The sequence below is a fragment of the Lepidochelys olivacea genome (assembly GCF_965140295.1).
Source record: "Lepidochelys olivacea isolate rLepOli2 genome assembly, chromosome: 16".
NCBI classification, from domain to species: Eukaryota; Metazoa; Chordata; order Testudines; family Cheloniidae; genus Lepidochelys; species Lepidochelys olivacea.
In genome coordinates, this window is record NC_140426.1 from 6,681,438 (window position 1) to 6,709,328 (window position 27,891).

At 52.7% G+C, this 27,891-nt stretch overlaps 1 protein-coding gene across 1 annotated transcript; it reads right to left on the reverse strand.

Annotated features, from left to right (window-relative positions):
• Nucleotides 1-919: 919 nt before the first annotated feature.
• Nucleotides 920-27,603, reverse strand: LOC311531858 (uncharacterized protein). Its single transcript, XM_084649662.1, has 12 exons — nt 27,335-27,603; nt 26,853-26,993; nt 24,551-24,717; nt 23,456-23,568; nt 22,608-22,726; nt 21,111-21,274; nt 19,216-19,328; nt 16,180-16,304; nt 12,627-12,842; nt 11,792-11,896; nt 2,823-2,912; nt 920-1,207 (listed from the first exon to the last, which is right to left on the reverse strand). The coding sequence occupies exons 1-12, from the start codon at nt 27,420-27,422 to the stop codon at nt 1,059-1,061; spliced, it is 1,590 nt and encodes a 529-aa protein (XP_084505788.1). The 5' UTR covers nt 27,423-27,603; the 3' UTR covers nt 920-1,058.
• Between the last annotated feature and the right edge of the window lie 288 nt (nt 27,604-27,891).

The window sequence follows — 27,891 nt, forward strand, 5'->3', positions numbered from 1 at the left end:
AGAGCTCAAAGCTGTAAGGCCAGTCCACCTGCCTGCCAGATGGGGGCCCCAGCCGAGCGCTCCTCTTCCCTGGTTTGGGACTTGCTGCAGTGGGAGAAAGGGACCAGCTGCTCCCTGTTTGCAGAGGAGACACATCAGTGCAAGGGTGCGAGACCTTCACAGACGCAGGTGCCAAGGGGGGTTAGGTACCTGAAGAGTTTCAGCAGGATTTTTGTGCATTGCAGTGGTGCCGAACCCAGACTTAGGTGCCCAATTCCTTTTATGCACTTGGGCCCCTCCTTCTGGGAGCAGCTCACCCAGCCCCACAGCTCTCCAGGCTCCAGCAGGGCCCTGCTCAGTCTCAGGGCAGGGCTCTCAGCCCCACCTGGAGAGATGCGGGACGGGAGGGGAGGAGCTTGGCTCTCAGCAGCGTATGTGTGCCAGCCAAGGACTGGGGCTGCATCCTGAAACTGGCACTTTCTTGGTCTGAAATTCTTTTGATCCTGGCTGAAAAGATTGATTAGCCCTTTGGTGCAGCATCTCCTGCCCCTCACCTCAAGTGCTGAGGTGCCTCTCCCCCTGCTCTGCCCCACACCCTGGCTCCTAGGCCCTTGTGCTAGGCTGTGACCACTGCATCTGCAGCTGGTGCACCTGAGTGAGGCGACGGGCCCCTGCAAGGCTGGTGCATGGACTGGTAACGGTCTCCCCTGGATTGCTCCTAGTCTTTCCCTTTAATGCTCCCACTAGTGAGTCAGGGATGATGCGGAGTCCTGCTAAGAGGCTAGCTATGGATACTGCTTCCCAGGGCCTGGATCGGCTCAGCTGGGAGTGGGCTCCTAGTTCACACAGCTGAATTCTCCATTGGCTGAAAGTTGCTAGCGCCCCCGTCCCCACTCACAGACCACAGCAAGGGATGGTTGGGAACATTACATTGAGCTCCCTCACCAAGCATGTTTACAACAAAACAGCAGCACAAAACCAAATGGGAAAGCGAATAATGGGGGGAACATTTGAAAGACGAGCACTGGACAGCCGTCACTGTTCTGCCCTTTCCCAGCATTCCCTGAGGCATGGATTGCTCAAGGGAGTGCGCTGTGGTAGATTATTTTAGATGCATTAATTTGATCATGCTCATTCTCCGAGGTGAGATTGAGGGATTGCGACACTTTGTACTGCACCATGGACACCACAGCCAGCTCCTCGGGGTCCAGGATGCCCAAGCTGGAATCTGGAAGGAAAGGAAAGAGCATTTGCTACCTGGAATGATAGGAGCTACTCCCAGATTGGAAGTGCTCCAAACCTCCCTGTAGAACAGAGCAGGCCCAGCAGAGGGACAGCTGGGCTCTAGATGACTCTTCCAGGGTCCAGGAGAATGCTGCCCCAGACAACAGCCTCCAACAGCTGGAAATTCAAAGGACCCTGTGACATCAGCCAGCTGCCCTGGGAGTTCCAAAGCAATCCTGTGCAGCCCAGAACCTGGCAAACAGGTTCTAGCCAGGGACCGAGTACAGCCTATTCCTACCACCGGCTGCCAATGCCACATGGTCACGGCTGGCAGGTCCAGCACCTCAGTTCCAGAGAAGTCCCTGTCCCTGGAGAAGACGTGGGTGTGGCTATGCTGGGGCCGGCTCTGCTGTCCAGATCCTGGGCTAAGAGCAAACTCAGGGTTCTTCCTGCAGGTAGCCCTAGGTCCCACAGCCATCATGGCCGACTTGTGCTGGCTAGCATGGCCAATGCCTGGGGAGAGCTGGTCGCTGCGTGGCCCCTGTATGCTCACAGGAACTGCCGGAGACCCAGAATCCAGACCCTGGAGTCAGGAGGCTCAGGATTGGGTGGAAGTCCCTGAAGCACTGGAGACAACAATCTGCATTGGCAACTGCTCTGATCTCCCCTCCTGGGACGCCCCTCCGGATAGCAAGGGGCTGCTCCTTGGCCGTTACCCATTTGACCATTCCTAAGGGCCACAGGGGACAGACTCTGGCACAGCATGACACTGAATAACCATGGCTCCCTGTGGCCAAGACCTGCTGCTCCCAGGCTGGGTGGAGCCACATTTGGAAGAAACCCTGAAGCCTCCTGACTTTGACAGACAGGCTGCCATGGACCAATAGCCTTTAAGCAAAGAAGCCGCACAGCTGAAGCAGGTCTCCCTACCTCCCATCCTGTTTGGGGAGCATTTAGCAAATCTGCCAGCCCCTGAGCCATAGAAGAGGGCCCTAGCAGCATCTTGGGCTGACTATGACCAGCTAGCTAGGTTTGAAAGGTGCTGCGCCCGGTCTGCACTAGTATTTAGACTCCATTCATTAAATCACGCTAGCTAACACGTTTCTAATTACCTACTCCTTCCCTCGTCCAGATGTAGCCAGAGTAAGTGTCACCCCCAGACAGCACAGGAGAGGACATGCCATGCACCCCTTGCTTGCCAAGGTCTCACAGACCCACAGGCCGCAACCCTCTACCTCCCGGGACCCTGCAGGCTGGCCACCCCCTCCCTGGCTGCTCTCTGGGGCTGCGTCTCCATGGGGGGCATTTGCATCAGGGCTTTTTGCACCAGTTGTCAGGTCAGCCAAAGGCAAAGTGGGAATGCCGTGAGCTCTCCAGCTGGGGGGAGAGAGAGAGGGGGGGGTCCAGGGTGACTCTAGCATCTCAAAGCCTGATGAAGCCAGGAGAAGATTGGGCTGGGAGGCTCTCCGTGCTGCAGAAGGCCATTCCCTTGCCCCCTGCCATGCCAGGGCTGGAGGCACAGCCCTGCCCTCTGTGCTAGGAGAAGCTGTGCTACTCAGTGACTGCTCCAACCCAGGGCACAAAAGCAGCCAGCTAGGCCATGGGCGATGAGGACTCACCAGAGCAGACGGGCAGGCAGAGAGAGCAGTTGCTCTGGGCTGTTGTGTGGCGACAGTAGTCAATGCAGCTCTGCACAGGGACACCACAAACTGCAAAGAGACACGAGTGGCTGTTATCCTCTCCCCAGAGAGACAACCCCCCCACCAGACCTTGAGTGACAAACGCCCCAGCACCGCCCTGAAACCTCACAGTCAAACTAGATGTGACAGACAGCAAGAGCCAGCCCTCCACAGGGCCTGTTTCCTGTCCAGGTGTGGGGTTTTATCGATTATGTGTGCACGAGTGTAACTCCAGCCCAGAGTCCTCGCAATCCCCTGGCAGCGTGCAGGGGCATCACCTCCATCTAGAGCGACCACGTAGCAAGTATGAAAAATCATGACAGATTGGGGGGGGGGGGGAATAGTCACCTATATAAGAAAAAAAACAAATATCAGGACTGTCCCTATAAAAATCAGGACATCTGGTCACCCTACCTCCACCAACAAGGGCACCTATATTGAACGCCCAGGACCTTGGCCCCGCAACAACGAGCTCCTGAGAGAAGTGGCTCCAGGCCATTAATTTGGCAAACAAGCAGTCGGGTAGCTGAAGAACGACAAGCCCCAGAAGGCAGCATTCCAGTCCCTGTGGAGGGTTGGGTTTGTCTGCAAGTGATAATCCAGTGCCCTGCTCTGCAGAGCAGAGCGAACAGCTCAGCGTGGGGCGTCGTCCTGGACTTGGCCCAGGCCCTCGCCCTCATGCTTTTACGAGGTGCTAGCCCCAGGGCCCTGTCAGGACACAGGCAGCTCCCACTTCAGCCTGCTCTCTTCAAGGCTCTGGAACTTGGCTGTGAATATCTTGCCCTTGGAAGAACTGGCATAAAAGGCATCACTTCACCAGGGGTTAGGGGTGGGAGAGAGAGAGAGAGAGAGAGAGATTTGGAAATCTAATCAAAACGTCACTTCTTCTTAGACACCTGTGCACACACTCACATGTGTGGACACAATGTATGCACCCTCAAACACAAATACTTGTGCACACTCACTCCCACCCACACACATGCACACAGTGGGCTCAGCTGGGATCCAGCAGGTGGCAGTAACCAGAATGGCAATCCTGCAGGGGGAGCGGAGGACAAGTTCCCAGCTTCTGGCTGGTCAATGGCCCGTTGCTGTTGTGTACCCAGCTCTGGCAGCGAGCTCTCTGAGATGCTGAGCATGACACGGGGCTCCAGGCTCCACACCATCCATGCTGGCTGCAGCTCACGAGTCAGGGCTGCCGGGCCACAGCACAGGGCGGGACGGCACCAAAGGCACAAGGTCTCTGGGGTAGCGCTGCCCCTTCCCTCCCAACACGCCCCCTCCTCCTGTTTACACCAAGGGCAAGGGGGCAGCAGGCACAGGAAGTGTCAGAGCCTCCGCCACCAGCTTTACCCCAGCATGGAGCCCCCTGCCTACCAGAACCCCCTGAATTCTCCAGCTGCCTTAGGGTCACTTTGAGCTGTGTAAGTGGCACCGTGGGGCCATAGCAGACTGGAGAACCCAGCCCACAGTCTCTGCCCGGAAGAGCTCCCAATCCAGGGAGACGAGTCAGGTGCTCTCAACCCACTTGCCAGTGGGCAGGGAAGCACCATTGTTGGCATCTCAGCAGAGAGGCCCAAGACTGACTGAGCCATTGCAGCCTTCTCAGCCTACCAGGACATGGGGGGTGAGTGTAGGGTCTGAGGCACAATGCCAGCTGGTGTGGGGCAAGGGGGACGCTGCTGCTGCCCCCACCCACACTGGACCTGTCCTGTGAATAAACAGAGTCTAGGCTGCAGGCTCCCAGCTGACACTGACAGTACATTCGCCACAGGAACCCCGCAGCCAGGCCCTGAGTAGTCACATGGAAGGAGCACAGCTCTGGGCACCAGCAGGAAGGGGGACTGGCAGCTCCATTGTATCTGAGCTCTGGACACCAACAGTACAAGACCTTGCCTACAGATCTGTGGGGAATCATGGGATCCATTCCCCCTTAAGGGAGATCTTCCCAATCATTCTACCTGGAAGAGTCCAGGGAGAAAAGTACTTTGACAAACCAATGCCCCACATCCTGCCAGACCTCCTGGAAACACCAAAGGCGCAGAGCTGGAACTGGTTTAATTATCCTGACATGCCAAGGGCTTGATATTATTCTGTCCTAAAGCAAAGCTTGGATTTCAACACTAATCCCCAGCCGGAATGCTCCACGTGACTCCCACAACTCAGCCCAGGCTTGCCCCGGCCATGCACAACACTAGGTCCCACAACACAGCTTAAGTAGGGTTGCCAACTTTGGTTGGATGAATTCCTGGAGGTTTCATCACATGACATTATGTTTAATTAAAGATTAATCTTTAATTCCTGGAGGGTTGGCAAACCTAAGCTCAGGCCATACACAACACTGGGTCCCACAACACAACCCCAGGCCACACAGGACTCAGGGTCCCACAACACAGGCCACGCCTGCCCAGGCCATGCAGAGCACTGGCCCTTGACTATCCCTGTCTAGAGTTGCCATCTCGTGATTATATCATAGTCTCATCACATTTGATGCTTTCCTGAAAGCCCCAGCTCCTGGAGTCATGGGATTAGGTGGAATCTCAGCATCCATTTTTAAAAAAGACTCAGTTTCTAGCCCTTGTGATTGTGGAGAAAAGCCTGAACACCCCCCAAGGCCAGTACAAGAACCCAGCAAGTCTTTTCTTTCAAATCTCTAGATTTGTAAAGCCAATCTCACGATTTTGGGGCCTGACCTAGGATCTTTGAACCCTGGGGCTGGCCATGCCGCCAGTGCTGGGGGAGGAATTCAAGGCACCCTTTGGAAATGGCTGGGAACTCTCCCTGCTCCAACTGGCTCGTCCCACTCGAGGTGCAGCATGGTTAGCTGCTCCAGCACAGGCTGGGAACTCCCGATTTCTCACCCTGGCTCCATGCTGTGGGAACAAGTCCCTCAGACTTCTCCCTGCCTCAGCTCCACTGGCATCATATGGGCTAGGGCTACTTGTTCACCTGGCTCATGGGGCACTCCAGAGGCTCAGTCATTAGTGTGCACAGCACTCAAGGGATTAGCATCCTTCCAGCTGCAGCTAGCTGGAAGGCTGCAGCCTTCCTTGGTGATGCAGACCGACCCCCAAGGCTCCCATGGGCCAGACCGACCCCCGTGTCTTTCCCAGGTTACAATACTGCAATGCACCTTGCAGGAGACTATACATAAGCTTTGGCTAGTGCAGAAAGCAGCAGTATGAGCCACTAGTCCTGTGCCCCCTGTGTGGTCCTGGTTCCCACCCACCTCCGGCTGCAGTGCAAGGCAGCAGTCTGAGTATGTTACAAGAGAAGGAAGCCACGCTCAGCGGGAGGTCTGGGTCAGAGCCATGGGGAGCAGTCTGGATAGCCATGTGAACACATACAGTCTGGGAAGTAGGAAGGCAGCTTGTTTTTGTGGATATGCAGCAATGCAGGAGTCTAAGCAGCCTTCTTGAGCCCTGTCCCCGCCCCTCAGTGCCATTCAGGAGATGGGCGTTCAAGCATAAGCTGAGGTCTCCAACACTGATAATGCCTGAGCCTGCCAGTCTCCTGCAGCCTGTCCTGGCGGCACAAATCAGCTGAAGCCCTTCCTTTTGTCCCCACACTCGCCGGGGATGGAGCTAGGTTCTCCATGACAGGAGCACACATCCCACCCCCACCCCCACCCCCAGCTCTGTGGGGCTTGGCTCATCTTTTTAGACACAGGCAATGGCTGCCCTGCCAGAACAGATGCAAAACCTGCAGCCATATCTCCACTGCTACAACGATCAACACCCCTGCACAATACACCTTCCAAGACCCATGAATCCTACACATGCCAATCACATGTGGGGTACCTCATCCAGTGCACTACGTGGGTGAAACCAGACAATCACTTCACTCTCGAATGAACTCACAGGAAAATGATAGACAAAATACACCCTGTCACCTGTGGATGAACACTTTTCACAAAGCGATCTCTCCATATCTGATCTGTTAGTCCTCATTCTCAGAGGAAACCTGCACAGCGCTTTCAAAAGACGAGCCTAGGAGCTTAAATTCATAACTCTGTTAGACACTAAAAGTCATGGACTGAACAGAGACACTGGATTTATGGCTTATTACAACAATCTATAACCCACTAACCCCACTTTTTGTCCTATAACTTGCAGAGATGTTAAGGGTCCACTCCACTTTGAATGGTCCCTTAGAATATGAGCTAACTACTTATTCTAAACAATCTGTTCCACCTTGCATTTTGCTGTGATGCCCCGTGTACCTGTCCCAGACCTGAAGAGCTCTGTATGGCTCGAAAGTTTGACCAACAGAAGTTGGTCCAACAAAAGATATTATCTCATGCACCTTGTCTCTGCATTTGATGTCTCTTGTGGAGGTGGCTGGAGCAGGGCTAGGTGTGAACTGTTGGTTGCTTTATGTGTCATGTACCCAGAGGCCACAGGGATGGGGACACAATATATTTTGACAATATGCAAAACCCGTGAAATGGGCAGTTACCCATTTTCTGATCAGCTACTTGCTGGGGGCAGTATAGTGCGGGGCGCTCAGTGTGGGATCCCACATATATAGAAGCACAGAAGTGTGGGTCTGAAAGGGATCTCAAGATGTCAACGAGTCCAGCCCCCCTGCATCAAGCTGGACCAGTAAACCTAGACCATTCCTGACAGGTGTTTGTCCAACCTGTTCTTAAAAACTTCAGTGATGGGTATTCCACAACCTCCCTTGGAAGCCTATTCCATAGTTTAACTACCTTAATAGCTAGAAAATTTTGCCTAATATCTAACCTAAATCTCTCTTGCTGCAGATTAAAACTAACATGTCATACATTAAATGGATTAAAAACTGGCTAGCTGATAGGTTCCAAAAATGTAACTGTAAAGAGGAAATCTTTTCTGAGTGGGTGTGTTTCTAGTGGGGTCCCACAGGGATCGGTTCTTGGCTCTACACTATTTAACATTTTTATCAATGATCTAAAAGAAAATCACTGAAAGTTTGCAAATGACACAAACATTGTGGGGGGAGCAGTAAATTAAGAGGACAGGTCACTGATTCAGAGCAATCTTGATCACTCAGTAAGCTGGGTGCAAGCTAACAATATGTGTTTTAATACGGCTAAATATAAATGTATTTGTCTAGGAACAAAGAATGCAGGCCATAGTGACAGGGTGGGGGACTCTAGCAGAGAAATGTATAACACAAACCAATGGTTGGAAGTTGAAGCTAGACAAATTCAGACTGGACATAAGGCCTAAATTTTCTTTTTTTTTTTTTTAACAGAGAGAGTAATTAATCGTTGCAACACTTTACCAAGGGATGTGGTAGATTCTCTATCACTAACAATTTTTCAGTCAAGACTAGGTGTTTTTCTAAAAGCTCTGCTCTAGGGATTATCTTGGGGCAGGTCTCTGGCCTGCGGGACACAGGAGATCAGACTAGTTATCACAATGGTCCCTTCTGGCCTTGGAATCTATGAATCTTATCCCATTGCTTCTTGTCCTACCTTCAGCGGACATGAAGAACAATCGATCATAGTCCTCTTTACACCAGCCAACTTAGCTGAAGACTATTGCCAGGTCTCCCCATGTGTTCTTTTCTCAACACTAAACATGCCTAGTTTTTTTTCATCTTTCCTCATAAAGGGTTTAGAAAACCTGACCCATCATTTCTGTTGCTCTCCTCTGGACTCTCTCCATTTTGTCTCCACCTTTCCTAAAGGGCGGCACCCAGAATTGGCCACCGGACTCCAGCTGAGGCCTCACCAGCGCCAAGCAGGTGGGGGGAGGGGGGCACTTACTTCCCGAGTCTTAGGGCAGGTCTACACACAAAACGGGGCAGTGCCGCTACACTAATACACCTGCGCCGCTCGAGTGCTCCAGTGAAGACGCTTCTGCCATGGAGCTAGTTAATCCGCGCCCGGAGAGGCAGGAGCCCCGTCGACAGAGAAGCCCTCCCATCAGCACAGCGCGGTCTGCAACAGGGGTTAAGTTGGTACAACTGCATTGCTCAGGCGTGTAGATTTTGAGTGCTGCGTTTATAGGATAGTATTTAAGTTTATAGTGCAGACCTGGCCTTGCATACAACACTCCTGTTAATACACCCCAGAACTAGAGGCCTCTTTTTTGCATCTGCATCACATTTTTGGCTCCTGTTCGATTTGTGACCCAGTATAACCCCCAGAGCGCGACCACCTAGCCAGTTCCTTCCCATTTTGTAGCTGTGCGCGTGACTTTTCCTTCCCAAGCGTAATGCCTTGCACTCATCTTCACTGAATGTCGTCTTGTTGAACTCAGACCAATTCTCCAATTTGTCAAGGTTGTTTTGAATTCTAATCCTGTTCTCCAAAGGTCTTGCATCCCCTCCCAGCTTACTGTCATCTGCAAATTTTATAAGCACACTCTCCAATCTATTATCCAAGTCGTTTATGAAAATACTGACTAGTGCCAGACCCAGGTGTAACCCCTGTGGGGCCTACTACACACTCCCAGTTTGACAGAAAACCACTGAGTATAATCTTTCAACCAGTTGTGCACCCCCACCTTATAGTAATTTCATCTAGACCACGTTTTCCCTCGTTTGCTTATGAGACCGTCATGTGGGGCTGTGTCAAAAACCTTAATAAAAATCAAGATATGCCACATCTATGCTTCCTCCCTATCCATTAGGGCAGCATCCCTCTCAAAGAAGAAAATTAGGTTGTTTGGCATGATTTGTTCTTGACAAATCCATGCTGACTATTCCTTATAACCCTGTTATCCTGTAGGTGCTTACAAACTGAATGTTTATTGATTTGTTCCAGTATCTTTCCAGGTATTGAAATTAGGCTGACTGGTCTATTATTCCCCAGATCCAATTTGTTCCCCTTTTTAAAGACAAGTGATATGTTTTTCCTTCTCCAGTTCTCTGGGACCTCACTCATCCTCCAGAAGTTCTCAAAGATAATTGCTAGAGGTTCCAAGATTGCTTCACTTAGTTCCTTAAGTACCCTAGGATGAATTTCATCAGGCCTGCCAATTTGAATACATCTAATTTATCTAAATATTCCTTAACCTCTTCTTTCCCTATTTTGGCTTGTGTTCCTTCCCCCTTGTTGTTAATATTAATCTGGTCACCATTAACCTTTTTAGCGAAGACTGAAACAAAATTGGCATTAAATATCTCACCCTTCTTAAGGTTATCAGTTGTTCGCTCTCCTTCCCCACTAAGTAGAGGACCTACACTTTCCTTTGTCTTTCTCTTGCTCCTAATGTATTTAAAGAACTTTTTCTTATGCTTTTATGTCCCTTGCTCAGTGTAATCCATTTTGTGCCTTAGCGTTTTTGATTTTGTCTGATTTATATGCTTATCTTTGAGAAGGCATGGAAGATGGGAGAGATGCCAGAAGACTAGAAAAGGGAAAATATAATGCCCATCTATAAAAAGGGAAATAAGGACAACCCAGGGAATTACAGACCAGTCAGCTTAACTTCTGTACCTGGAAAGATAATGGAGCAAATAATTAAGCAATCAATTTCCAAACATCTAGAAGATAAGGGGATAAGTAACAGTTAGCCTGGATTTGTCAAAAACAAATCATGTCAAACCAACCTGATAGCTTTCTTTAACAGGGTAACAAGCCTTGTGGATGGGGGACACACGGTAGATGTGGTATATCTTGACTTTAGTAAAGCTTTTGATACGGTCTCACATGACCTTCTCATAAACAAACTATGGAATTGTAACCTAGATGGACCTCCTATAAGGTGGGTGCAAAACTGGTTGGAAAACCGTTCCCAGAGAGTAGTTATCACTGGTTCACAGTCATGCTGTAAGGGCATAATGAGTGGGATCCCGCAGAGATCAGTTCTGGGTCCAGTTCTATTCAATATCTTCAATGATTTAGATAATGGCATAAAGAGTACACTTAAAGTTTGTGGACGATATCAAGCTGGGAGGAGTTGCAAGTGCTTTGGAGGATAGGATTAAAATTCAAAATGATCTGGGCAAACTAGAGAAATGATCTGAAGTGAACAGGATGAAATTCAATAAGGACCAATGCAAAGTACTCCATTTAGGAAGGAACAATCAGTTGTACACATACGAAGTGGGAAATGACTGCCTAGGAAGGAGTACTGCGGAAAGGGATCTGGGGGTCATAGTGGACCACAAGCTAAATATGAGTCAACAGTGTAACGCTGTTGCAAAAAAAAAAAAAAAAGAGCGGGGGGGCACACACATCATTCTGGAATGTATTAGCAGGAGTGATGTAAGCAAGAAGTAATTCTTCCACTCTACTCTGCTCTGATTAGGCCTCAACTGGAGTATTGTGTCCAGTTCTGGGCACCACATTTCAGGAAAGATATGGACAAATTGGAGAGAGTCCAGAGAGGAACAATAAAAATGATTAAAGGTCTAGAAAACATGACCTAGGAGGGAATATTGAAAAAATTGGGTTTGTTTAGTCTGGAGAAGAGAAGACAGAGGGGACAAGATAACAGTTTTCAAGTACGTAAAAGGTTGTTACAAGGAGGAGGAAGAAAAATTGTTTTTCTTAACCTCTAGGGTAGGACAAGAAGCAATGAGCTTAAATTGCAGCAAGGGCGGTTTAGATTGGACATTAGAAAAAACTTCCCGTCAGGGTGGAATAAATTGCCCAGGAAGGTTGTGGAATCTCCATCATTGGAGATTTTTAACAGCAGGTTGGACAAACACCTGTCAGGGATGGTCTAGATAATTAGTCCCACCACGAGTGTACGGGACTGGATTAGATGACCTCTTGAGGTCCCTTCCAGTTCTACGATCCTATGCTTGTGCTATTCTTTTGTAATCCTCTTTAGCAATTCATCCGTTTCCACTTTTTGTAGGATTCCCGATTAACATCCCCTATGGAAGGACATGCCCGAGGCTCCTGCCACAGCCAGCCCCTTTTCTCACCTCACCAGACCAGGCCACAGACGGGCCAGGGCTCTCACCTTGGGTTGCCGACGCCCGGACTCTGCCACTGCAGTCACATGCAGGTCGCTGCTGGGGGGCAGCGTATCTGTGACAGCGCAGGCCACTGAACCCCTCAGCACATACTACAACCAAAGAGGAGAGGATGCTCAGCAGACCGCACCAGGCCATAGGCTGAGCAAACAGATCTAGCCCTTGGCACCCACCCAGCCCCCTGCTCCCAGGTCTGACAACCTCACAGAGCAGAGCAAGTGATGCACAAATGGACTAACAGACTCCTCCTGCACTGGCACCGGGACAAAGGACATGCCGGTCCTGACCTGCACCCCTGTTGCAGTAGCCCCCATGGGGCTGTGTAGAGGTACAGAATCAACAGGGCATAGGACCTCCCCAGCCATGCCTCCTTCTTCTCCCTCCCCCCAATACCCAGCTCCCAGCCTGTCTCTGCCCTGCCCCCAGCCTGCTGGAGCATGCCCTGTGCCAGAGGCTGGGGTACAGGCAATGCAGATGCCCGCCCGCACCAGGGTTATTCCCAGTTTGTGTGCCCTGCAGCCCAACAGTGAATCTAGGGCCGGGGGGAAACTGAGGCACTGATTGATGGGCTTGACTGACCCAAGTCACAGAGCAGATCAGTGTCAAAGCTAAAACTAGAACCCAGGTCTGCCGAGTCCCCAGGCCTGATCCTCTACCATCCTGCACCAACACCCAGGCACTCCCCTTGCATGGGTGTCAATCACTTGGCAAAGGAGCCAGGCAGAGTAGGATCAGGCCCGCAATGCCTTGCTCTCAGCACAAGGCCATGCTATCTCTGCAGATATGAGGGTGGGAGGCATTTGAGTGGGGATCTGCCCTTACTGGTCCATATGTAGAGTGTGGAATTGGGTCGGGAGATGATGCCAGCCATGGAGCTGATCAGGTAGAAGCCTGTCCCAGCCTGCAGAACGGCTGCGCACACGCTCCTCTCGCGGAGGCACTCCTGCTTGGCCTTCTCCAGGCTCTCGGCAGAGGGGTGTAGGAATGCTGGGTCTCCCACCACGCCCCGGCCAGGCTGCTTCACAAACCACTCGGTAGCTGGGGGAAGCAGAGGTGAAAAAACAATTTCTCTGGGTCTCTCGTGAAACACTTGTGCTGTCAGATACCCAGCTGCGAGCCACGGCCTCGCTTCCACTCAGCACAGCCAGCGAAGGCCCTGCACTAACCCCTTGCAGCCCCAGCATGATGGTCCTGCTGCAGGTTTCAGCAGTGCACATGACAATGACCAGGAACAGAAACCCGCAGCCACCCAGGAGTTCAGAGTTGTCGGTGTGTCCCCAGCAAGCCACAGCCAGCCTCAAACCCCAGCCACAACTAAAGCCAAAAGGGGTGGCAGGGAACAGGCAGCGCAGGAGGAAGTGCAAGCGGCTGTGAGGAAGGTAGAACAGGGACAGGACTGGGCGCAGTGCTGTCCCACTTTCTGATTGGGACACACGGCTGGAGCCTGTGAGGCAGCGTGAAGGAAGCTGAGGAGAAAGTAATGGCTTTCAAAGCGGGGCGGGGGGAGCACAAATGCACCCAGGGGGGCAGTGATGGGAATGGGGGGGCACACAGCAGCACAGCTATGTTGGAAATCTGTTCTCCCACCCAGACTGTGCTAGGGCTCTCAGCTTCCCCCAAGGCCCAGCAGGAACAGGGGCTTCTCATTCTGCCAGGGATGGGACATTCTGGAGCAGAATGTGATCCTCCTTCCAAATCCAGCACATTTTAAAATTCCATTTTTATTTGAATTCCTCCTGCTGCTGCCCCTCATTGTGCTCCTCTCCCCCAGCCCGGCTGATAAAAGCAGCGCTGTGTGTTGCTTGGGAACAGGAGAACAAGGACATCTGTTTGGAAGGCGAGGAGGATACTCCGTGCCAGGAGAATTAAGATCTAGTCTGTGTACACCTTGCTATTGCTACAGGCACAAAGGAAGGGGTTAAGACAACGTGCCAAATTGTTGTTACTTGGCTTGAAGAGTTTAATTCCTTGCAAAATTACAAGTAATTAAAGATCAAAGGCAAGATACTTTCTGTGACTGCCATGGTGCTAGGGGTTATTTTCAGCTCAAATTAATAATAAAAGGATGATTTGCCTGTGGTTATAAGGAAGAGGCTTCTAAAGATGATGTAATTACAAACTAATTACCATAAACTAGGCCCTCCCAATCTTAGGAACCTGCTTTTAAACTCTGCAGGTTCCCTCCCAGGCATCCCAACCCCCCTTGGCTTAGTAGTGCTCCTGGACAAGTGGGTCGTGTGTGGGGGTAGAGGGGAAGGATCTGGACGGCAGAGCTCACTGGGAAGCACTCCCAGAAGAGGCTGCTAAGGGGCTGGAGGAGGCAGCAGTTCTGGCAAGCTCCTAAACTCTGCAGAAATAGAGAGGTTTCAGAGTAGCAGCCGTGTTAGTCTGTATCCGCAAAAAGAAAAGGAGTACTTTTCCTGGGGCAAGTGATGCTGCTTTTCCACAATAGCGTTGGAGCGCTGTCCCCAAATAACCCCTAGAGCAGAGCTTTCAGAAAAACATCCAGCCTTGATTTAAAAATGCTCAGTGATGAAAAATCCACCAAGCTTTCCTGGGAAATTCTCCTGGGAATGTACGTCAGGAATGTAGGCAACACACACTCACAGTGTGGACCTTTGTCCCCATCTAGTGGCTAGACCACATATAGCTATGCAGGAAGGTCAGACTAGCTGATCACAGTGGTGGTAGTTTCTGGCACTAAAATCTGTGATGCTGAACAGAGCGCTTCATCCGAAGGCCCGACCTCCTTTAAAGTGACCGTTCACAATTTGGCCACTAAATGACCCCCAGATTAAAAAGTCACTACTCAAGCAAAAAAAAAACGGAGGAGTCCTTGTGGCATCTTAGAGACTAACAAATTTATTTGGGAATAAGCGTTTGTGGGCTAAAACCCACTTCATCGGATACATGCAGTGGAAAATACAGTCGGCAGTTATATGTACAATGTTATAATTTTTGTGGTCTGATTTATGTCTATTAATTCTTTTGCATATAGATTGTCCGGTTTGGCCAATGTACATGGCAGAGGGGCATTGTTGGCACGTATCACATTGGTAGATGTGCAGGTGAACAAGCCCCTTATGGTGTGGCTGATGTGATTAGGCCCTGTGATGATGTCCCTTGAATAGATATGTGGACAGAGTTGGTAACGGGCTTTGTTGCAAATCAGACATCAAGAACTATAACATTCAAAAACCAGTTGGAGAACACTTCAACCTCCTTGGTCACTCAATTTCAGACCTAAAAGTTGCAATTCTCCAACAAAAAAAAAAACTTCAAAACCAGACTCCATCAAGAAACTGCAGAATTGGAATTAATGTGCAAACTGGACACCATTAAATTAGGCTTGAATAAAGACTGGGAGTGGATGGGTCATTACACAAAGTAAAACTATTTCCCCATGTTTATTCCCCCCCCCCACTGTTCCTCACATGTTCTTGTCAACTGCTGGAAATGGCACACCTTGATTATCACTACAAAAGGTTTTTTCCCCCCTCTCTTGCTGGTAATAGCTCACCTTACCTGATCACACTCGTTACAGTGTGTATGGTAACACCCATTGTTTCATGTTCTCTGTGTTTACAAAGTCTCCCCACTGTATTTTCCACTGCATGCATCCGATGATGAAGTGAGCTGTAGCTCACGAAAGCTTATGCTCAAATAAATGTGTTCGTCTCTAAGGTGCCACAAGTACTCTTTCTTTTTGCAGAACTAGAGAGTTGCACTCCTGGAGAGCTCGGAAATTTCACTTGAGCCAGCCCCCTATGAGCTGACAGAGCCCGAGGCAGGTCAAGGCACAGAGGAGCTTTATACAAAGAGTGAGAGAAGACATGTCACAAAAGATGAACCTCCCTGAATCAAGGAGATTCAAAGCAGCCCCACATTACTCCTCTGGCCACTGACCAGACACAGGACCTTGGTGAGCAATGGCTGGGGTCAGGGGTGACACTGCACTCCCACTGGAGAGGCCGTCGCAAGCTGGGAAGCCAGCAAGCATCTCTCTGCAGTTCTGTCGGGCTGGGAGGGACTAAAGCCAGGGCTGTTAGCTGGCCCCAGAGGGAAATGAGCTGGGAGGTCCCGGTCTGTCCTGTTCTCTATCCAACCCTACAACGGACGCTGCTTTGCCCACTTATTGGCAGTCATAATGGCAGGGCCAAGGACCAACTAGGCCACAAAGAACAGGTTACTCTGTCAGCCTCCTCCCATGGCAGAGGAGGTGGGTAGGGCAGCTCCCACTGCCAGAGCCCAGGCTGCACCTGCTCTGGGGTTAAATAAAGGACTCAGTCCCCAGGGATGTCAATGCAGCCTATCCTGCTCCTGGGAAAGCCAGTGTGGGGCTCAGGCTCTGGGCTGGCACTGGCTAGTCCCTTACCCTCGCTGCACTTGCAGATGAATGGCTTTCTCTCCTCACAGCTGGCATCTGTTAGAAGTCCACTTGCTGTATCCAGCCACACACAATCCTTCAGGCCGCCATCTGCCAGGTCGTCTCGTAAGTGCCTTCCCCAAAACATAAATGAACAGCAGAGCTGTTACTGTGTAGCAAGCAGTGGCCAGTCCCAGCACTTGGCTTAGCCCTGGTTTGCTTGTCATGCCCCCTACGCCCAGCGCTGCTCACCACCCCTTCCCTTCAGCAGCCTCATTCCCCTAGCCTGCCTGGAGGTGCTTCCCTTTGGGTAGGAAGGTGGGAACTCCCAGGAGGCCCTGGCACAGACCTGCCCTTACAGAGAGCAGTTGGGTTATGCTGTGTCTGATGCTCCCTCCAGCACAGCTGAAAGCACATCTCTGCAACTGGAAGGAGCAGCTGAGGAACCAGGCATGCAGCCTGCTGTGCTAGAGCAGCTTGCTTGAGTACAGGTTTCAGAGTAGCAGCCATGTTAGTCTGTATCAGCAACACGAACGAGAAGTCCTTGTGGCACCTTAGAGACTAACCAATTTATTTGAGCATAAGCTTTCATGGGCTAAAGCCCACTTCATCAGATGCACCCAGTCGAAAATACAGTAGAAAGATTATATATACACACAGAGAACATGAAAAAGTGGGTGTTGCCATACACACTGTAACAAGACCAATTAATTAAGGTGCGCTATTATCAGCGAGAGAAAAAAAAACACACCTTTTGTAGTGATAATCAAGGTGGGCCATTACCAGCAGTTGACAAGAACGTGTGAGGAACAGTAGGGGGGGCAAAAATAAACATGGGGAAATAGTTTTACTTTGTGTAATGACCCATCCACTCCCAGTCTTTATTCAAGCCTAATTTAATGGTATCCAGTTTGCAAATTAATTCCAGTTCTGCAGTTTCTTGATGGAGGCTGGTTTTGAAGTTTTTTTTGTTGGAGAATTGCAACTTTTAGGTCGGAAATTGAGTGACCAAGGAGGTTGAAGTGTTCTCCGACTGGTTTTTGAATACTTGTGGCACCTTAGAGACTAATCAGTTTATTTGACCATAAGCATCCGATGAAGTGAGCTGTAGCTCACGAAAGCTTATGCTCAAATAAATTGAGTAGTCTCTAAGGCGCCACAAGTACTCCTTTTCTTTTTGCGAATACAGACTAACACGGCTGTTACTCTGAAACCTGGTTTTTGAATGTTATAGTTCTTGATGTCTGATTTGCAACAAAGCCCGTTACCAACTCTGTCCACATATCTATTCAAGGGACATCATCACAGGACCTAAGTCACATCAGCCACACCATAAGGGGCTTGTTCACCTGCACATCTACCAATGTGATACGTGCCAACAATGCCCCTCTGCCATGTACATTGGCCAAACCGAACAATCTCTATGCAAAAGAATAAATGGACATAAATCAGACATCAAACATTGTACATATAACTGCCTACTGTATTTTCCATTGCATGTATCCGATGAAGGGGGTTTTAGCCCACAAACACTTATTCCCAAATAAATTTGTTAGTCTCTAAGGAGCCACAAGGACTCCTCGGTTTTTTTGCTTGAGTAGTGATTTTTTAATCTGGGGGTCATTTAGTGGCCAAATTGTGAACGGTCACTTTAAAGGAGGTCGGGCCTTCGGATGAAGCGCTCTGTTCAGCATCACAGATTCCAGTGCCAGAAACTACCACCACTGTGATCAGCTAGTCTGACCTTCCTGCATAGCATGGGCTGGAGCGCTGCCCCCAAATAACCCCTGGAGCAGAGCTTTCAGAAAAACATCCAGCCTTGATTTAAAAATGCTCAGTGATGAAAAAATCCACCAAGCTTTCCTGGGAAATTCTCCTGGGAATGTAGGTCAAGAACGTACGCAACACACGCTCAGAGTGTGGACCTTTGTCCCCATCTAGTGGCTAGACCACATATAGCGATTTAGGACTCTGCCACGGCTCTGAGCTACCAGGAACAGCCCTTTTGTTCAAGTGGCAGAAACTGGTGCTTTTAGGTCTAGAGATCTCAGGTTCATTTCCTGCAGGTGTCCCAATCAGGGCTACGCTGCCTCAGACCCCCCATACCCCTCAGCTCCCAGAGCCAGGCACAAAAGACAGGAATCCCTGACACCCAATGGTTTAGTGCTAGCTCACAAATAGCTGCTCCCTGAAGGGGATAATAGCAGGCCTCTCCCCACGGTTCCTCCTATAGTTACAGTGGGTGGAGATCTGGGCTGTGTATCTGGAGGTTCTGTGTTCAGACTTGGCTAATGGCCTGGGTGGGGCAAGACCACTGCTTGTGGGTGAAGAGAGCAGAAGACTTGACTCGTGTGAGCGCCACAAAGGTCAGATTGATTGAACCGATGTCTCTATCCAGAACACAACTTCGCTCTCCACGGTGGCACATCAGCACTGTACGGGGCTGGCTGCCTCAGGGTGGTGCTAATGAGCTACAGAGCCTTCCACCTGTAGGGGAGGCGTGTGTGAATCCAGCCCTGATCACAAAGATGAACAGCTCTTCCCACCCAGTGGGCATTTGGTGGCCCCTCGCTGGGCTGTTTTTACTGGGTCTCAGTCCCAGTTTCCATATCACTAGCACAGCAATAGTTTAGCAGCAGTTCCCAAAGGAGGGGAGACTTCTCTGGATAATGAGGACGTGCCCAACCATCAGATGGGATAACATTCAGAGAAAGAAACCCCCATGCTCAGTCTCTAAGGTGCCACAAGTACTCCTTCCCCATGCTTCAGTGCAAGAGCCAGAATCCACTGCTGGGATTTAGGAAGAAACTTTTCTTATGGGAGGTTTACTCCCAAATTGCCTAGTGCGGGGTTTCAAACACCTTCCCTGTAGTAAGTGTCTTGTCCTGGCCACTGTCAGAAGCACACTGGACTAAATGGACTGACATCTGATCCAGCCTGCTGATTCCTGTGTGCCTCTGCCTGGCCAAGACTCCTACAGGCCCTGCCATAACAGCTTTCACATAATGTCCATGTCAACAAGTATCAGGAAAGCCAAGTGCTCACTCTGCGAGCTGCCTGGTGATGGGATCGCCTGTAGTCCACTGAAATACGGATTCATCCATCTGATCATTCAGGCCTGTCCAGAAGACACCCCTGAAGTTTGAACATATCCAGTCCTGGAAGGAAACAGGACAGTCTCAGGACTGGGGGGCAGGACATTCTCTTACACTCCTGTGTAGGGTAACCAGATGTCCTATTTTTAAAGGGACAGTCCTGTATTTAAGCCCTCCTGCAAGTGTCCTGACTTTCTTTAAAACATGCAAATTGTTCCGTATTTTCTGTCTCCCCCAGTCAGTACTGGTGGGTCCTGCTGCTGGACGGATCCCTGCTGGCCAGACGCCCACCCACCTACAGGTGCTGACGATGGGGGTGGGTGTGCAAGACTGGTTGTGGGGTGAAGATACAGCATGTGGGGCAGGCCACTCCCCCTGCTGGTCTGTCAGCGTAGCCCCCACTGCGTGCTGGCTATCGGCCACCACAGCCCCGCCCCACATCCAGTTTCTGGCCAGCACTGACTGCGTGCTGCGGTGACTGCGGACAGGCACCAGCTGGTTAAGTGTCACCTCTTCTGCCCACCCATCTGCCCCCCCCGCCCCTCCAGGGGCACATTCTGCTCCCAGTGCTGTGCATAGAACCAGCCCCTGATCGGAGTGCTCAGTTCACCAGCAGCCTGGCCGGCAGGTTCTTTCCTTCCCCCACTTACTCCAGCTGGGCCGGTGCCCCGGGAAAGCCCAAAACCCTCCAGCCCAGGGCACTGGCCAGGAGGAGCCGAGCCCTCCACATACCAAGGCTTAACCCCTTCCTGCCCACACTGTAGCCGGGGGACAGGAGGTGGCTGGGTTAGGTCAGTGGCCAGCAGCATCCATGGGGTATTAGCTGCCTTTCGACACTGTGCAGGTAGGAAGGGACAAGCTGCTTTCAGGCACCAGGGAAGGGAAGGGATGAGCTCTGCAAAGACACAGGCCAGGTCACCCCTTCTCCTCCCACTTTTCCCGCAGCTGAAAGAAACTCCTGTCCCTTCCCTCCCACACAGTGACGAAAGGCTGCTGCTGGCCACATTCTGGTGTGAATCCTGACAGAAATCTGGAGGGGGACCCTGTGTGCCCCCACCCACGTTGCCTTGGGAAGACACAGTACAGGCCCTGTACTAGGAGAGGTGGGTCTGTCCCAGGGCCCAGCCAGGCCTGGAGGCAGAGAATGCCAGGCAGGGAGGGTCAGGTTGGTCGGTAACCCATCTGTGTGAGAGAGGTGTACAAAAGAGTGAGTCCCCTCTCCCCATGTGAGGCCTAAAGCCTTAAAGATAAGAAGGTAAATAAAAAGAATCCAACTATGCAGGGTTTCTTTTTAACGGGCTCAATCAACGTGATGTTAATTTGAATGTTTGTACTGCATAGTTCTGATTGGTTGCCATTGAACTCATTTGAATACCAGTAATTTTACCACGTGTCCTGTATTCAGCATAGGGAAACATGGTCACCCAACTCCTGCCAGCATTTTTAAACAGTTGGGCCTTGAGGTCCTAAACTGATTAGCAGCAACGCTGAACCCCTGCAGCTCAGTGGCAAGCTCAGCATCTCTGCATTTGGATGCCTGATGTTAGGCAGCCCAGTGTCCTGTGTGAGAGACGGGGGCCTTGTTTCCTACACACAGTTAAAATCAACCTATTCCACCCCCTTCCTGTTCTTCAGACCCTGGTCTATGTCCTCTGGCTCATCTTGGTTCCAGTGTTAGGACTCTGCCTGCTCAGGGAGCTGGGTTCGATGGCCCCCAGCTTAAAGTCGTGTTCCAGCAGCAGGGCCGGGAGCCCTGCCCCACCTCATCTCCTCTTGGAGGCCTGAGGTGCGTGCTAGTCCAGTGGGTCTCTGGTGCTCTGCTGGGTTGGGCTCTCTGGTTCTCACCTTCTCCTGGCGCGAGGTCAGATACAGCAACTCTGTCTGTCTGAACTGCCGACACACTTGCAGCCCCTCCTGCCAGGTGCTGCTGGCCAAGGACAAGTCCCAGTAGTAGCAGCTACCATTCCAGTGTCTCCAGCCAGGTTCTGTGGGACAGCGGCTCCAGGGAACTGCCATGGAGAGAAAACCTTGTCTCAGAAACAAGGGCTCAGGATCATCTCCGTGACAGAGAGAGTCACTTGTGGAATATCAGCGAGTGTCCAAGCAGACACAGCACTCAGTAGCGGGGGGTGGGGTGGGCAGGAACTGATCAGGAAGAACCACAGAACCCCCCACTCAGTCCAAACTCAAAAACATGACCCAACTCTGGGCCCAGCCCGCCTCTCAGGGCAGGCAGGCAGGCAGGCATGCATGCACACACCCCCACCCCCCCGGGCGAATGCCCATGCAATCCTTACCCACTCTCACCTTTTTGGTCTTTTCAGCCCGAGCTCGCATTCTCGCTTTAAATTTTCTGTTTACCCAGATGGAGGCTGGGCTATAGTGTACCATTCCCCACACAACACGCCATGGCAAACAGCATCCTGGGCTGGACTGTGTCTGCCACGGGGTGCTGGGCTGTGCCGGGCTGCAGTTGCCGCGGCATGCCGAGCTGGGCTAGACCCTAGCCTACTTTCTCAATAGTCAACCCTGACCCGCTTTGCTTCTTGCTTCCTGCCACTGTCTGAGCTGTCTGCGCTCTCACTTGTCCTGCTCCGGGGACCTATGCCCATGTATCCAGAGCAGTGGGGGCCTCTGACTCATAAGCACACACTGGAGATGCTCACCAAGCGTGGCTTGAGGAGACCCTGTGCCACAGACTCCTGTCGTGCCTCTTGGGAAGTGAGTTCCACCCCTGGTGGCACCCCCCACACTGAGCTGAGATCTTCCCACAATTGGAACTGAACTGAACTTTCCTTGCCCCAGGCTTTATCTGAGCCCTCAGGTGGCCAGCTGGTTTCCCTCCTTTGTAGGTCAGCAGGTCCCTGCCCCTAGCCTTGCCTCTGGCAGAGCATTGGAAAGCAAAACTGGCAACTCCAGTGAGCAAAAGTGCCAAGGAGCCAGAAGGAACAGAGAATGACACCCCTGCCAGCATTCTTCAGACCCAGCAGCACCAGTAGGGCTCACAAATAGGGACTCCCTGGCCCAGCAGCAGCATCTTCCCCAGGTGAAGGTCACGTAGCCAGCACAGGCCTCGGGCCAGACCCAGGTGCCCACAGTGTGATTAGCCTATAAGAACTGCCAGCATTCGTGTCATCACATCAGGGCAGCTAAGGCTGCAGTATGGAAGTCAGGACATTTGTACCCCCGGCCAGCTGTACACCAGGCCCACAGACCATGCTCGAAGAACAATGAACTGTTACCATGCAGAAGCCTTCAACCCACTCTCTGACAGGAGAAAAGGAGCTGTCCCGAGGGTCTCAGCACTGAATTCTCCATCGGGGCAGCTTGGCAGGTACTTACCCTCCACTCCTTCGCAGACCCATGGCTTGAGTCCTGAACAGTTGGACACGGTGAGGCCAGAGTCCCCCAGGGCTCCGATGCTCACGCAGCCTCCTAGAAGGAGCGGCACACCAGCCAGCCTGGGGCGGAAGCACAGAATGGTCTCTCTAGCAGCAGCCAGAGCCTTGCCACACAAGACAATGCACTGCAGGGAGCCCCTGCAGCTCACACCTCAGTCCAGGGGAACCCTCAGGAACACCTCCCATGGAAAGGGCCACATCCTTAGCCCACTGGACAGAGATGGGTATGGTGGGCACCTCCACCTGGGCAGGATGTCCCACACTCTGGGCCTACTGATGGGGGCATGCAGCATGGAGGGGGGTTCAGGAGGTACCTCAGTCCCTGAACAATGGAGAAGGCCCCAGCCCCACAGATGGGTGGGGGGAGAGAAACACCCCAGGCGCCTGTCCCCACAGGCAGCGAGGGGAGGGGAGGGGGAGAAACACCCCAGGCTCCATGGGTGAGGGAGCAAAGGGGGATGCCACCCCATGTAGCTGATCCCCTGGAGGAGTGCTGGACTCATCTACAGTCCCTCACAGTGCCCCTGTACACAGGCCGTGCCAGCCGCTCTGCGAGGGTGGGCAGGTGAGTAGGACTGGCTGGAGAGAGGCTCAGGTCTCGTTGCTGCACGACCAGGCCCAACTAGGGAGTGAGCACTACCCCCTATGCAGTAGCAGCGCCAGGTATTACTGTCCCCAGGACAGCAGGCTGAGCTGAGCCGCTGGAGGCCAAACACACCTGTCTGTGTGAGAGTATCCCCACCCCAAGGGAACACACCAGCACTCCCCTACTGTCAGCTACATGCTCACCAGGGGGCAGCGCCATCTGCATACTGAGCCACTGCCCACGTCCAGCTGCCATCGCCATCTAGGTCATTCAGCCCAGTCCAGCTGTCCCTCTGCACCATGGCTGTCACCCAGGCCTGCATGGAGTCAGGACCTCAGTCAGCACAGGGCACATCTCCGCTCTCTGACTCAGAGCTTAGGGAGGGCCTGTGGGGTAGTAAGTAGCCAAGGGCAGCCCAGAAGGAAGGAGACATGTAGGGCAAGTCCTGGGGCAAGAGGCAGGGGGTACAATCAGCCAGGAAGAGCTTACCCTGCCCCATGGCCCCTTTAAACTCCTTCCAGGCTACCCGGCATTCTGCTACCCTGAGCACATCCTGGGGGAGGGTGCAGAGCACATGGAGTGTATCCAGACTTCCCGCCCCGCCACTCAGTGACTGGAAAGGGGGCAGCACAGGGAAGTGGCTTCATGTGTCCCTCTAGAGAGGGGACTACCCCTGGAGCCTCCCCATAGGGAGGGGTTCCCACTCTGCCCACTGCACTCGATGGGCACATTGCTGCTATCCCTTCCCCCTTCCCGCCGAGCCAGCTCCAGCCAGGACATGCCCCACGTCACCCACAGGGTAGGTGCCCAGTAGCCAGAGGCCATGGGCCCCTGTGCACAGAAAGGATGCACTGGATGTGAGGAAATGGCTTGTCCTCCTTGTGAGGCTGAACTGAGAGCCAGAGGAAGCCCCTCCGGGCTCCTCCCACCCCATGGGCAGAGCCCAGCAGGGAACAGGCATGTGGCCAGGACTCTGGAGAGCCCCGTCCTGCAGCAATTTCTTCTACCCAAGGAGCTCAGCTGGCCCTCTCACCCTTTCCCTGGGCTGCTACCCCACCAGACACAGCAGCATTGGCAGGACCAGGTACAGTGGGGGAAATGCAAGGCGGCTCCAGGGTGTTTCACTGCAGTGACGGTCAGTGAGAAGAACCTGGCGAAAGGAGCCCTGGGCCCAGGAGTTGCCTTCCTGCACACAGGCAGACAGAGAGAGCAGCCAGGGGTTGGAGTTAGGAAGGCTCCTGTTCTGCTTAGGGAGGGGCCCAGGTGTCCTGCCTCAGACCATGCACGGCCCCCTGTACCTTCTCCTCCAGGCTGTTGAGAGCCAGCAGCCCCATGCCTTCTCCAGAGGCACTGCAGGCTGCCTCCGCTTGCTGCCATGTCTTGGCATCGCTCTCCTCCACATAGTAACAATGTCCATCCCAGTACCACCAGCCAGCTCCTCTGGGGCACCTCCCACTCACGAGACCTGGTGAGGCAACAAGGAGACAGCCCTCACTCATCACCAGGGACATGCCTGTTGGGCCAGGGCCTGCAGTCCTTGCCCACTGACTTGGCAGGGCCTCCCCATACACCAGTCACACAGAGATCTCTGCTCCATCCAGGGATCTCAAAGCGCTGTGCAGGTTCAAAGCGGGTAGAGGCTTTCCTGCCATCCCTCATGAACAGCAGCACCTGTCACTGTCTCCACCTCCAGAGGGGAAGCTGAAGCACAGGAGGGTGCAGGAACCGGCCCAAGGATCGGGCAGAGTCAGAAACTGATCTCTGTCCCGACTCCCACTCCCAGCCCCTGCTTCCCCACGGACATTCCCTAGAGCGGCCAGTCTCAGGGATACGGGAGCACCCAGGCAGGGCAGGAGCCAAGACAAAGGCAGTCTGTGTGCCCAGGCAAACCTGGACTCACACCCGCAACACTGCTACAAGCATATTTGCATAAAATGTGCCTTGTGAGGGGTCACAGGAAGGCTAATGACATGCTGGTTATTGATAGCATTGTAACAGGCATGAGTTAACCTTACATGCAACATTATGAATTTCCTCTGTATGATGCTATTAGAATGTGTTTAAGACTCGACAGCTGAGCCCAGGTAAAGGAGACAAACAGGAGTCTGTCCTAGACAAAGGAATGTGGGTTTCCCTCAATGTACAGATTAGCAGTACACAAAGCCATGGAGCTAAATCAGTGGGGATTATCCTGGAACTGAACTTGAGAACCAGAATTAACATGGCTCCTGCACCCCGAGAGACACAGGAGACTGACTCCAGGGCCCTTCCTGACTTGTAAGATAAAGACATCCCCTGAGGGGTATAAGGAACAGAGGGAAACACCATTTTTAATCCTTCACCTCAGGAGACAAAGAAACCAAGCGATCCGATCGCTGTGTTAGGCCCTGGCCAGGCTGGCCTGTGGAAAGCTGGAAAGGAGACGGGGGTGACAGAAACCATCCTGAACACCGACTGGATCTTGCTGGGTTATGGTTTAGACATTTAGATGCGCATTGTCACTTTTATGTGCTTGTAACCATCTCTGCCTTTATCCCTTTTCCTTGGTATCATCTGACCAGGCTCTTTGGTTAATAAACTTGTTTCACTTTTACTATGAACCAGGTCAGTGCTGGGCTTGAGGGGAAGGTGTATTTACCCAGGTTACATTAATAAGCCGTGGCGTAGCGACTCTTTAACAGAGCAGCAAAGTTCCTATCTTCTGTGACTGCACCGTGGCAGGGACTCTGCCCTGCAGAGAAACAGCTCTGAGGAGCTCGGGGGCAGGAGTTCCCTGACTGTTACCTGCTAGGTGAGGTCAGGGCCAGGAGGGCCTAGAGGAGTTTACTGGGGAGGCAGACAGGCTGGTGTGGCAATCCAATGCCAGCAAAGCTCCCTCTTGCTGTGGCGGGGGGTGTAGGGGGGTAACTTGACGGCTCCCAGCTCGGTGTACCCCAGCAGCGTGTTACAGACCCTTTCCCATGCAATGTTTCCTTCCCCTGGGGGATCCCGATGCACCCACTGAGGGATGGAAAGGCGTTGCAGGGTGTGGTGGTGCCTTCCCACGCCTCAGTACTGGCAGTGTATCATGCACTGGGGCATGCCCTCACCAGTGCCACCATGCAATCCAGGGAGGGCGAGGGCCAGGCCTGCCTTTCCCAGATGCCGTCTGCCAGCCGAATGTGCGCAGGAGAAGAAGAGTTTCCAGAGGCCATGCCACTTCTGGGCAATACGGGAAGGAGCACAGCACACAGGCTGCAGGGTACAGAGCTGCCCCTGCACCATTGGCTACGGCTGCAGCCTGGCTGACGCTACTCCAGTGTATCCTGAGGGTAAGAACCCCCCCAGACCCACCCTGTGCCCTGACAGAGCCAGACGGGTACGGGGTTCTCCTCTCTGTGGTATGTTTTTAGGCTACACCAAGTGGCAGGTGGGGGCTCAGGACTGGTGGCTCTGCCCTTCAGCTGAGCCCGGCTCCATTCACCTCCTCCCCCTTCACGATAATTGGGCTTCACCCAGTCCCTCCCCAGATAGCAGAATGGTGCATGTGCCTCCCATCAGAGCACTGCACGCACCCCCCCCCCGCCGCTGCGCCCGCAATGAGGGGGGCTGCACCCTTACCATGGAGACAGGAAAGGCCAACCCTGTGGACACAGCTCAGGAGCCCTTCGCAGCGGCCATTCAGGGGGTTACAGGTGCGAGTGCCAGGACAGGGTAGGCAGCGCCTTGCACACCTCATGCCGGAATAGCCAGGGGAGCAGGCTGCAAAGACAAGCACACCAGCCGCACAGCAATATCGCGGGGTCCATTAGCGATAGGGCCCGATCCTGCTCTCGCTGGAGGCTGAGGGAGTTTCACCAATGCCTGATGGAGCAGGAGCAGGCCCTGTGTGTTTCAAACTAGCCTGGTCCCAGCTCCAGACTTACAATAGGGACCCAGTCTGCCCCTTCCCCACAGGGCTGGGCAGCACCTAGCAGGGCTTTCCAGACCCACAGGAGCCCCACTGAACTGGGTTTAGCCCCACACAGGAGAAAAACGCAGCCGCAGGGCAGCCCAGACTGCTGCCCCCCTGGGACCCACCCAGCAAAGCGGAGCCTGACTACCTGACTTGATGTAGAGGGTGGCACCGGAGCCAGGACTGTTGACGAGCACCGTTCCGTTCATGGTGTAGTGGGTGCCATGCAGCTGCATCACCCCGGTGCAGTTCTCTCTCTGCAGGAAGCAGGAGTCCTTGGCTGCCCCCAGCGAAGCGTGTCTCTGCCACACAAAATCCTGGAAGGAAATGAGCAACTTCTCCCGAAGAGCTGGCAGCTCCACCTCTGCAAAGACGGTTCCCCACAACTCTGTGAGTGACACCCTCCCTGTGCACACCTGGCCCCCACAGCAACAGCCTCCCTGCCCCCCCCCCAAGCCCTAGTCTCCCTGCCCGTCTGCACCACAGGCAGGGACAGACTCCCTGCCCCTCGCCCTTCCCACCCTTCATCATAGGCAACAACAGTCTCTATCCCGCCCACTCAGCCCCCACCACCAGCAGCTCCCTGGGAAGAGAGAGGCCAAGGTCAGGCCCTGCCCCTTACAGTTCTGCTCACAGCACTCCCTGTACATGCCAGGCCTGGCCCTGCTCCAGGGGAATGGTGAGGGCTGCATGGGAAGGCGAGTT

Coding starts and splice junctions, on each gene's coding strand:
- LOC311531858 (XM_084649662.1), bottom strand. CDS start 27,422: ATGCAGCTGCATGGCACCCACTACACCATGAACGGAACGGTGCTCGTC. Junction 22,727..23,455: donor GCAGATGGCGCTGCCCCCTG/GTGAGCATGTAG, acceptor CTTCCGCCCCAG/GCTGGCTGGTGTGCCGCTCC. Junction 1,208..2,822: donor CTGCCTGCCCGTCTGCTCTG/GTGAGTCCTCAT, acceptor CTTTCCTTCCAG/ATTCCAGCTTGGGCATCCTG.